Source organism: Penaeus monodon, chromosome 3, assembly GCF_015228065.2.
Source record: "Penaeus monodon isolate SGIC_2016 chromosome 3, NSTDA_Pmon_1, whole genome shotgun sequence".
Lineage (NCBI taxonomy): Eukaryota > Metazoa > Arthropoda > Malacostraca > Decapoda > Penaeidae > Penaeus > Penaeus monodon.
This window is the reverse complement of record NC_051388.1, coordinates 3,703,264-3,715,763: the sequence shown is the minus strand read 5'-3', so window position 1 is coordinate 3,715,763 and position 12,500 is coordinate 3,703,264. Positions and strand designations below refer to the sequence as shown.

Genomic DNA, 12,500 nt, shown 5'->3' with positions numbered 1-12,500 from the left:
TCCTTAATTTATTTTTTATTATTTCTAATTATTAATTTTCTTTATTTCTTAATTACTTATTTTATTTCTTATTCATTAAGTATGCTTATTTCAGTTTTTAAGTGGATATTTAATCAATATATTTTAAGTTTAGATAATTCATAAATATAGTTGTTACTTAAATTAATATTTTTAATAGATATGTATTTTAATTAATTTTTATTAAATAATATTATTTATTAGTAGAATTGATATTGGTATTGTAATTAATTCTTATTATTAATTCTTCATTTCTTATGTTCTGTCGATTCTAGTTTGTTGAGCTATTTCTAAGTACTATTGTCTTTATTCTTCTTAATTCGTCTGATTGTCTGTCTTATCTCTTATTATGTTTTGTTATTTTGCTATCATTCTTTCATTCTTTTTTTCTTATTCTCTTATTGTCTGCTTAGCTTTCTGTCATTCTTTTTCTTATTTCTGTATACTTCTTCTTCTAGTCTTTGTTTTTGGCTAGATATTGCCTTCTAGTCTGTCTTAATTCTATTCTGTCTGTTGTCTATATTGTCTTATTTCTGTATTATGGTGTCTATCTGTCTGTCATGTCTTTACTGTCTGTCTTGGTCTGTCTGAGTTTGGTAGTGGTTGGTCTCTTCTGTCTGTCTGTGTGTCTGAGTTGGGCTGTTTCTGTTTAGTTGGCTGTCATATTTCTGTTGTTGCTGTTGTTAGTGCTATGTTGGCTGCTGCTGCTTGTCGTAGTCTGTCTGCTGGCTTGTCTATCTGTCTGCTGTCTGTCTGTCTAGTCTGGCTGTGTCTGTCTGGTGCTGTTGTCTGTTCTGTCTGTCTGTCTGTCGGTCTGTCTGGTTGGGCTGTCTGCTCTGGCTGTGCAGTTCTGTCTGTCTCTGGCTGTCTGCGTGGCTGGTCAGTCTGTCTGTTTGGCTGGCTGGCTCTCTGTCAGTCTGGCTGTCTGTCTGTCTATCTGTCTGTCTGTCTGTCTGTCAGTCTGTCTGTCTGTCTGTCAGGCTGTCTGGCTTTCTGTCTATCAGGCTGTCTGTCTGTCCATCTGTCTGTCAGTCTGGCTTTCTGTCTGGCTATCTCTGGCTGGCTGTCTGCCTATCTGTCTGTCTGGCTGGCTGTCTATCTGTCTGGCTGGCTGTCTGTCAGTCAGTCTGGCCGTCTGTCTTTTTGTCTGTCTGTCAAATTTTGGTTTGCAGTTTCCAAGTTTTTAAAAATTATATTATGGTAATGAGTTTCGTACGATTTAATTTTAATTCAAAGATGGTTCATCACTGTTCATGCATTTTTCTTTCCTTAATTCTCCTGTGGAAGATTGCGATTCGAAGTTTTCCATGTTTTATGGAAGGAGAGAAAAGGCAGTATATAACTTGTATATTGAAGGAAAATAGAATTTATTTATCAAATACAAGGGTTTGATATTTGCAAGTGGAAAAATATTTATTGCCCATATACTTCAAATTTAGGAGGATTTATGATAAATAAATCTGCCTAATTACCCAGCTATTTCGCATACAATATGTATATGCTAAGTTCTATTATTTGTGTGCAATTGTGTTATAATGTATATATATATATATATATATATATATATATATATATATATATATATATATATATATATATATATATATATATATATATAATATATATATAATATCATATATATATATATATATAAATATATATATTAATATATATATATATATATATATATATATATAATATATATATATATATATAATATATATAATATATCATGAATGTAATATAATCATAATAATATATATTAGATTAATAAATCTGTATCAAAATACTTGCAATATAACTTTCATGATATGATCACTAAGATATATACATAGAGTAAAATGATTCCATTCAAAGGAAATCCAAGATGCGATTTAGAAGGGTTCGGAAGAGACAGACGTCAAGAAGGTCAAAGATTCGAGAAAAGGATCCAAATGACGAATAGACAAAGTTCGAGAAGAGTGAACGTTAAGGTTCGGAGCAAAGAAACTGTTGATGAGTCATGTTCTGAGAGTAGACGGACACTGAGAGAAATATTGTTGTAGTTTTAGTGTAGGTGCACGTTATGTTCTTTTCATTGTTACATAAGAATATACTTTGATATCGTTCAGTTTGTCTTGTAAGAGGCTTCATGATTTTTTGTTGTAGTTTTCAGTTTCATGCATGTTTTATCTTTATTTCATGTTACAGATAATATTATGATATCTTATTAGATTTGATGTAATCTTGATTGTTATGATAATAAAGATACAGATATACAATAAATGTTATTTCTATTATTGTAGTAAAGATAATTATAAATAATGATAAAGAAGATGATAATAATGATTGGATTTTGTATATAATCATATCATATGATATGAGATAATAATAAAGATATATAAGTGATAATTGTATAATGATAAAAATGATATAAAAATGATAATAAATTAATACTTGATAATATGAAATACGATAATAATATTGTTGTTAAAAGTGTTTGTTATATTGTCTCAGATTATTTCTTTTGTATTATTAAGTTTGCTGTATCTGGTATGGAGTTATAAAGCTGAAAAGCAAAAGAGATATTAATTGGACGATGTTTGTTGTTAATGTTGAAGTTATAACGTGATGGTAAGGGGCAGTGCGTTTATGTTTTGATGAAATGAAAGGGTATAGATTGGGTAAGTTATTTCTGATGTTTGTATTTATATGGCTGTGTATTGGTCATGGCTCAGTTTGCGTGATAAGCATAAGAGTTATGGTACTTGGAGCATTTAAATGTGTTAATGTTGAAGTTTTATAGATGTGAGTAGTGGTTTAGTTTGGATGAAGAATAGGGAAAAGAATAGGAAGGTTTGTTGTGTTGTTGTTGTTGGTTTGTGTTGTATTTGGTAGTTTGTAGTGTGAGTTATAGGTTTTGGTTTTGTGATGTGATTGATTGTGTGTGGTGTGGTGTGTGTGTGTGTGTGTGTGTGTGTGTGGTGTGTGTGTGGTGTGGTGTGTGTGAGTGTGTGAGTGTGTGTGTGTGTGTGTGTGTGTGTGTGGTGTGTGTGTGGTGTGTGTGTGTGTGATTGGTGTGTGTGTGTGTTGTGTTGGTGTGTGTGTGTGTGTGTGTGTGTGTGTGTGTGTGTGTGCGCGTGCGAGTGTGTGTGTGCATGTGTCCGTCCGTCCATCTGTGTGTTGGCTTTTTTTGTTGTTGTAATGATTGATGTAACCTTGCTTTCCCCTCTTATTAGGAATCAAGGTCAAGTCTGCATGGCATATTGACATGGAAAACTGCATCAGTTGCATGGTCGTGGATGCACCCCCATGCCTTTGCTGCACTTCTACCTGCCAAAGGAATAGACGCGAAACCTGGCCACGTGTGGAGGCTGATACCCGATACGTCTCGAGAGTTTATGTACAGGTCTGTGGATAGTCTTTGGGTAATGTGGAACAGTTAGTAAATTATTACAGATGACTGTGCATTTTACCTCAATTACAAAAGCATGTTTGGTTATATTGATAGTGCCGTATGCTCGAGATAAGGTCTTAGTAATGTATGTATTTTTGAAGTGATTCTAATAGGAATGAAATCATTTTAAGGGTATTTAAAAAATAAATGATATTGTAATAGCATGAATATTCTAATTCGGAATTATTGTAGTTATTCACATGTTCTGGGCATCAGGACGGCCTGGAATTGTTTGTGTTTTTAGTTGATTATTCATTCTTCATTTCAAATGTTTTTGCAAGTGATTCAGATTTGATTTGTGAATCTGTAAAATTTTGTAAGGTTAGATTTTTTTATGATCTGCTAAAGAAATAAAAAGTCTTCATTGTTGATTTATTTTAAAAGTTTTATGCCTTGATTTTAAATAATGATATTATTACTGAAGCTGTAAATTGAGTTTTCTTTTTTTCATTTTGTGCAAAGAGGATTTTATCATGGGAATTAAAATAGACCAGATGTTTTTATTAAGAATATATACCATGATTTTCCTGTTATTGAGATGTGTATTACTCTACCGTAAACCGTACCATTACCAAGTTTATCATTTTTATCTAGTTATTTTTAAGATAAACTTTATAGGTTTAAACAGTTTTAGATAAAGAGGCAGCAGTTCTGTTAGATTAGTATATATAACTAACATGAACAAAATATTTGATGGTAAATGTGACTACAGGGAGCAATTTTGGTAAAATATTTGTTCTGTAGGAAAAAGAGATGAAGATTAAAAATAGGATCATATGGATATTATTTCTTTTTTGTTTATTCTGTTTTGCTGACAGAAAAGTGCATTAATTCTCTAAAATTTTCATGTGAAAATTACTTTTTTTTTTTTTTTTTAGAAGTGTTCATGAAAGATTATGCAAAGATATATTTTTTCTCTCTCCTTAAGCATGGTTTAATCGTTTTACTGCTGAAATGACTCGAAATGGTACCATTACTGCTAGGTCCTGATTTATCATTAGTTTTCATGTGTATAATTACAATTACAATGTAACTTTTTTGTAGCTTCCAAGCTTGTATCATTTCTTGTAGATAGATAGATAAATGTGTTCATTTTATGATAATCATGTCTGTATTTTTACTAACTCTATGTAGAAGTCAATTTTTTTTTCATAGATAGTTAACTGTGTATTTGAGTATAAATAATTTTTGGGCCATATGTAGGTACTAGCTAATATAAACCTGAAAACCTTTTAAGGCCCTGTCTTAAAGGCATGTTAGGTTCTAGATAAACATTCTTGTTTGATTAAACTTTGTATCATGCATCTAATGATTTATGACTAAATAAGAGTAATTATTTATTTATTTTTTCTTCTGTGTATGCATCACTGACGCTTCTCCCTTACGAGAAGTCTTTATACTACTTGACTATTTTAGTTCTTCTGTGGTTCTGTTGCAGCTATAAGTATGTTCCACCTCCCCCATCAGGATCCATAGAAGAGCTTCTCTACTCCTTGTTGTCTCTCTTTCACCCACAACCCTTCTTGGTGTCCAGGTAGTCAGATTCATTCATAGACAGTAAACCATTCATAATTTTGCACTGTGTAATCATTTTTCCTTTTGAATGAAATGAAAAGCTGTGTGAGTACTTGCCAAGGAGATACAGAGTGGTCATTTCTACACAGGATTGCACACAGGAGAGCTCTTGTGAGTTGGACTGAAGTCAAATGAAACTGCACCTTTTAGAGTCTCGGATCTTTGGATGTTTTACTGTACATGCACTGTTTATGCTATGAGTTTCAGAAAAGTATTTTCATTGTGCATTGGAATGTTTACTGTTACCTCTTAAATGTCATAATTGTTTTTTATTAGATTTATTAGAGATAATCATATTTGTCATTCCAACTTTATATTCGTGACTTGAGAAATGGGTGACTTTGCATTTTTCACTTTCATAATGTAAAGAAATTGTAGATAAACCTACTTGATATAAAGTCATACATTATTTTTAAAATATTTGAAATGTAAAATTAGCTATACAATGAACTAAAATGTCTCTGAGTGTGCAAGTTAATGATTCATGATGTTCTGACTGTCTATGCATCTTCCCGTAAATATAGGTATGGACCTCGTGGGGCTGCTGCTGTACTGAGAGCCAAGTCCTTTGATAGTCTAGATATCATTTTCAGGTAAGATGATGTTTACAAGTAAAAGTAACTCCTTAAGTCCTTTTCTATGTAATGGTATGATAACTGATCTTTATATTGTCATTTTTTTTGTCACTTAAGTCATAATTTATTAGAAAAAAATGAATATCATTAAGATAAACTGATTTATGCATATTGTCCACCAGATTGCATGCAGAATACCAGTTAAATACCCCTCCCAGAAGACCGCTGTGGTTCACCCCAGCTGCTTTTATGGGCAGGCTGGTTATCAACATGACAGATTACAGTGTCCAGCATTTTGTCATGGATGTTCCCACTCAACAGCAGCTGAATGTGGGTAAGTTTTGGATAGTGTGACATTGATGATTTATATATGTACAGTGAAAAAAAAAAACTATCGTTACCTTTACTTGTGTTCAATGAGGAAGTTAATGCTTCTTTCTGTTAACACCTGATTTTGGTGCTAACTACCTTGCCTCGCTATTCCACACCACTTCTTCGATTTTTCATATTAGTTTTTTCAAAGGGTAATGGTACTTATTTTTCTGACTGTACTTTCATATCATCATCAAGGATAGTTCAGAATTGAACATCTGTGACCAATGACCTTACATGTCTCTCGTGACAACACACATCACAGCAACTCTGTTGCTGATGTTCCAGTAGCTTTTGCCAAGTGGTGAGATCTTTCACACCATTCTGCGTGTTCCTTTGAGACCTTGATCATGGATTGACTAGGGAGAGGTCATCATCATCAACGGTATGCTCATGTTTGAGCACCGTGCCTCTCAACCATCCTTCGCCACAAAAACTCGATCTTAAGGGCTTTTCTTTCCACTTGTCCCATCGACACCCGCAAATCTTTGAATATTGTCGCTCACCCCCTCGCCACAGGGGCCGAGCGGGTTAGGCGCCCTGATTCGGATTCACGTTCACTGATTCGAATCACCAACAGGTGGCTTAATTTTTAAAAATGAATTCAAAAGCACAAAAGCTGCTGAGAAAAGGTAAAGGGACGGAAGAAAAATTATGAATCTCTCAACTTGCTCGTTTAATTCTGTAAATCCCTAAAACTGTTTTGTAATCCCCTGTTAATCCCCGGGATTGAACTCATTTTGAAATTTCCCATGCTTTCCTGTATAGGGTTTTATGTAATGCCCTGCTAGTCCCTGAACTTGGTCTTGTAATTCCTACATAAACATTGATTATACTGAAACAACAACAACAAAACGCTGATGCGACATTTCCAAAGAACAAGAAGAGGGAGAGGTACTGAAGTATATATTCTCATATTTTACATTGAAGCCCAAAGATGCTAGATTGTATCTATAATGCCATAGTGAAGGTATGCCCAAATGCAGGGTGGTACCTATCCCATGGCAATGGAGGCTGCTCTGTTTTGTGGGCATGGAGGTTTTTTTGGCTCCTTCAGTGCTAAGTTTCAGGTAAAATACTACCAAAGACAGCCTGGACTCTCATTTTTCAGTGCTTTTCTTGGAAAAGAATAAGTGGCTTGTCCAGAATTAAAGACTAGGAGGTAAAAAGTATCATCTCTCCACTTTAAATTTTCATCTTGATATCCCCAATGCAGAGGCAAGTGTGCTACTGTTATTTCTTGGCTTCATTAGGTTTATGTTTTTAAGAAGATTCTCATTGCTAGGTAAGTCCTTGTGTGCTTTTAAACTAATAATAATGAATACTTCTGAATTGCACACTGTTCACATAAAACAATACAGGGTTTCAAAATGGTTTTCTTCCTTCAGATAAAAAACATTTGGCTATAAATTAATCTGATGATAAGTAGATAGGATGAGTTGATATGATAAGAAATATACATTTTCAGATCTAGAGTGGCTTATAGGACCCAACGAGGATGAAGACATGGAAGTGACAATAACTCACCTTGAACAAATGCGTCTATCAGCAGAGGGCTTGTCTGACCCAGGGAGCCTCATGTGGTCCCAAGAAATCACTTATGAAAAAGCTCACAACCTGCTACAAAAGGAGCTTTATAGATATAAGCAAGTATGTTTGTTGAAATGTGATTTTGCCATAATTCATTATTCAAACTTTTCAGGTCTTTTTTATGTTTCTGCTGGTATGAATATAAAATTGTACTGATATAGAAACTCAGCTGACTTAGAGAATTGGTTGAGATAGTGACTACACTTATGACTATTTTTATGTCACAAGCTCTCTTGCTAACAAACTCTAGGATGGTGCCTTCTTTCCAAGTACATTTTCTGAGTCAGGTAGAAACTGGTGCCCTGAGTGGATGGGATACCTTTAATAACCTTGGGCCAAGACAGAGCTCAATCCCTTTTGCTTTGGTGTCCCAACTGGTGTCCAGCTACATGATTTACCGCTGTACCATAGTGAATCCCTATATAAAGGCTCTATTTTGAATTGCTGAATTACTCAAATCTTATGTAAATGTTAACTAAGGTATTAATATAATATAATGGAAATGAATAAAAAGCATAATATTTTTACTTGCAGGTTGAGTACCACAACTTTACTAAAGCTTTCGTCAAGGGTAGTAAGGAACACCGCCCTGTACACACACTTGTGTTGTGGGGTGTTTTAGAGGACCAGTCATGCTGAGGGTCGGGCAGGGCACTGCGGGAGGGTCCTCTGGCCTCTCCTGTGGTGCAAGCCATACTTCAGGACAGCTTTGTCTCCTCATGGGCACTAGTCACTGAGTTAGAAGTGAGTTTACCCTTTCTTGATTAGGTATGTTGTCTGCTCCCCCTCCCTCTCACACAGTTATTTTTCTTATTGTATGCTGGACTGTAAATTAAAATAAAAGTTGAGATGAAGAGCAACAGAATATGAGCAGTAATTCCTGTGTCTCCAGTTGTACACCATTTTGAATTTGAACTATCCTTTTATGGAACTGATTCATAGCTTATTTTACACAGTGAACACTTTGCATCTATCCTCAGTTTCGTATGACTCAGACCTTGCCAATATTTTTCAGGCGTACAGTCATGATGAGTCCCTGGCTGGTATTTCTAGGGCAGCTGGTCAGGCACTCGATGCGTACGTTTTCCCTGTTCAAGTGCTGATTCAGCATCCTTCAGGGTTTGTCATTGCAGCCATAAATGCCAACGAACTTCTGGAAGCCGAGCTCAATGATACTATGGTTTCTGAAGGTTTTTATGATCCAGCAGTCTATACTTATTACAAGTTCTTAGAGGAGGGGCTTCAGGAGTTCCGGGAGATGTTTCAAGAATAGGTGACCATGTAAGGTTGCGTGAAATTCTGCTCGATGATTTTTTTTTTAATGAAATGCAATTGACATGTGGAAATTTTTATAATTGAAGTACATGTTGCCTTTAACATAGCAGACCTAGGTGTTACAGACATTGGATAAGATATCCAAGTGCCTGAAAGTACAGTAATTTAAGCAGTCTATCCAGATAGTAAAATTTTGTATGCATTATAGAACCCTGCCTTATGAAGATGTTTATTATTGTATCTCACTGTATACCAGTGATTGGAAAATGGTCTATAATCATCTACTTTCATTGAAATTGGGATAAATTTTTGGTGTTAAGCTGAATGCAACATGTTCAGCTATCATTGTTGCTTTTGTGTGTTTATCATCACCAATCTGTCATTTGTCAAAAAAGTATCGTCATCAACTTGTCATGGTATTTCACCAACCTACCAGGTGCCTTTTCACATCTTTAATTGAAAAACTGATTATAGTTATATTAAAAACTATTAATATAATGCAATATAACTTCAGGAAGAAGTCTTGGTAATAGAAAGAAATGGGTGACTCAGAGCATATTTATAAATATACAATATAAAAAATTCCTGATTCTTTGAACCATCATTATTCATGGACAAACGTTTGTTACCTTATGGCTGTTATGTTAAGTTAGACAGTACATTTTGCGAACATGTTATTTTTCTGATTTGAAATCTATCCGGTGATATTTGTAAGCTAATATAGAATGTAAAAATATTTGAGCATACCATGACGTAGAGTTAGGCTTTGATTGTACTGTGATAAAATGAAAAGGTCTCGAATGGGAAAGTTCAGTTAAGTTTTGAATTATTTGGTGAGTACCTGAAGACATGTTATTTTTAGAAATGCATTGTTCTGAGGTACTTGGAAGTGATGATGATAATGGTGATAATTATGTAGAGAGTGTGGACTATACTGTGATTTGTGTGGAGAACCTGGATTCTGGTCAACCTTGGGTTAGATATGATTATAGCATGCTGGTAATTTCTCAAGAAGAAGAATCACAGAAATTGTATATTCTTTGTGTATGTATGTAACTTATCATTAATGATCATTTGTCTCTGTAACAGTGGATATTCTTTATACATGTCATGGTGGCTTAAATGTTTCCACTGACATCAAAGGGGATATTGCCTTGCTCCTGTCGGAATTAGCAGCAAAGGGTATTAATTAAAATGTATTGTAATATGAAACAATTTTTTTTTTTAGGAAACCATCCTTAAGAGTGGGGGGTTGAGAGGTCAAATTGATAAATATTGATAATAATTAGACATTCCACATCTAAATGTGTGTGGGTTTGGTCATGGATGGCATTTTCTTTACATTTTCATAAGCTTCCTAAAAGGTATGAACAATAATGGATTGGATAAAAACTTTGACAGGATTGGTATAGATCAGTAAGAAACTGCATTAATTTCACTCTCAAATGCTGTTTTATTGCATGAATATGTGCAGATTGGTTTCCAAGTTACAACAGATGCAAAAAAGTAACCCCTTTGAAAAGTAACAAAATCCAAAATTTCAGGAACATTACATAAATGCAGTTATGGCTTTTCTTGGATCACTTGTATCAGTGTATATGTGCATGTGTTTACATATGCACAAATATCAATGTGGATGTGCATGTGCACATGCATATATATGTTTACACTATGTGTACATATGTAAAAACATGTGCATGTGTAAACATAAGTACATGGGCATATAAATAAATGTGCATGTATTTGAAAATGTGTGTGTGTGGGTACATGCATATATAAATTTGTGTGTTTGTGTATAAATGTGTGTACATGTGTGCAAAGATAATGAGCAACATTCATAGTCAAAATGGTGTGCAGACATGGAGTAACTTTGAATTGTTTCTTTGTTCGCTGGAAATGATCATTCAGAAAAGATTGATATTTTGAAATGTATCTTCTAGTGATGCAATAATACAAATGGATTTATTGTAAAACAAGCTTTTAGAGTTGTCTTAGTCATTTTGTGTTCAGCTTTATATTTTTCAGTTTTATGTATGGTAGCTTCATTAATAATTATCTTTTCTTGATTATATAAGGCTCCAGTAAACACAAAAATGTAAAATATTTGCTTTTCCAAAGGTCTAAGAAGGTGGCGATGGTATGGCAACTATTGCTAGGATGTCTGACTGTGCCATGTGATTCACTGCTTAATGTCTCACCCCTGCATTATAATCAAACCCTAAAGTTACATGTAAGATGTTTTATGTCAAAATCAAATCATATGTACCATATATGATATGCTGACTCAGGACAAGCCCAGCTCAGAGTAACCCTCTTGCTATACTACTCAGAAATACCAGGCATGTGGGTAATTCTACATTCACATGAAAGTGTGAAACAGTCTATAACTAATTCTTTGACCTCCTGACCTGAACCTCTCCCCCCCCCTCCCTCGAGCTTAGGTATGGTCACCATAGGGAGCTTTTCTATTCTCTAAATGGCTTGAAAAGAAAGTTACTTCTTGAGGATATAGACTCAAGTGTAACAGAGCTTACTAAAACAAATTTTGCTGCTTTTGAATTATGTTAAGATATTCTCATGGAAAACTATTCTCAGAGTTCTGTGCATAATTTCCAATTAAAAATACAGCTTTATTTTTGCTGGGAAGTAACAGAAACATAATGGACAAAGTATTCTCATAAAGAATGTTACTTAATTTGATTAAGAAATATTTTGAAAGTTATCTGATGCATGCACTCTCTTTTGTTTAAATTAATGAAATTGGGCAGGACTGCTAGTTATTCATTAATTAAAATTTGTCTCTTGAGCTATCTTATTCACCAAAAGTACTGTTAACCGCAGCTAGTATGGAAAAAAAAACAAAGCTACCTGTGGTACCTCTAGCAATACTGGTACCCCCAAAATAATGTTACCAATGATAGAACTAAAGCTATCACTTAAAATAGTACTGCTGATACATTTTCAATTCCGCTAACATGATTTCTCTGAGTTATTCATTATTCTTATTTATCTATTATTATTCTGATAACATTATTATATTATTATGCCATCAATTTTGGGGAGCAGTACATAAGGGACCTTCTGGTTGTTTTAGAGTTATTTACTTAATGGTTTTGTTTAGCTGTACTATTTAGATTTGTGAATTAATAATTGGAAGGCAGTTTTAGAGTATGGGATATCAGGAGTGCTGCCCACCTTAGGAAAATTGAAAACTTAATCAAGAAGGATTTCTTGCAAAACTCATATAATGTTTTATTCATCTGGTGATTGTGCTTTCAGGAAGATGTAGATTGTGCAGATGAAGGTAAGTATAACATATTTTCTGATAGTTACATAATTGGGAAAGTTATTTATTTCAGTCTGTTACTGCTGGTATTAATGATAATATATTTGTTTTCATGACTGGAAAAAAACAACAAACCAACTTTTTATTAAAAAGTGAAAAGAAAAGTTTGGAAATCCAACTAGATATCATTATTATGTGTAGTTGGAATTTAAAACTTGTTTCACTATGTTTAATTTTTTTTACATTATTATTATTATTATAATTATTTTCATTTTTGATAAAGAACATTATCTTCAATCTTATTTTGTTTCCCGGGGATGCAGTTTATTAGTATATTAGAATTGTTTACATTCAGATTTTGGAACAGATGTTT

The 12,500-nt window shown here is 33.8% G+C and overlaps 1 protein-coding gene across 1 annotated transcript; it reads left to right on the top strand.

The window, feature by feature from the left end:
- Nucleotides 1–3,216: 3,216 nt before the first annotated feature.
- Nucleotides 3,217–10,516, top strand: LOC119590690 (selenoprotein N-like). Its single transcript, XM_037939380.1, has 7 exons — nucleotides 3,217–3,406; nucleotides 4,893–4,988; nucleotides 5,554–5,622; nucleotides 5,787–5,938; nucleotides 7,445–7,626; nucleotides 8,101–8,310; nucleotides 8,582–10,516. Exons 1-6 carry the CDS (start codon nucleotides 3,300–3,302, stop codon nucleotides 8,203–8,205), a joined length of 711 nt encoding a protein of 236 aa, XP_037795308.1. The 5' UTR covers nucleotides 3,217–3,299; the 3' UTR covers nucleotides 8,206–8,310; nucleotides 8,582–10,516.
- Nucleotides 10,517–12,500: the final 1,984 nt, after the last annotated feature.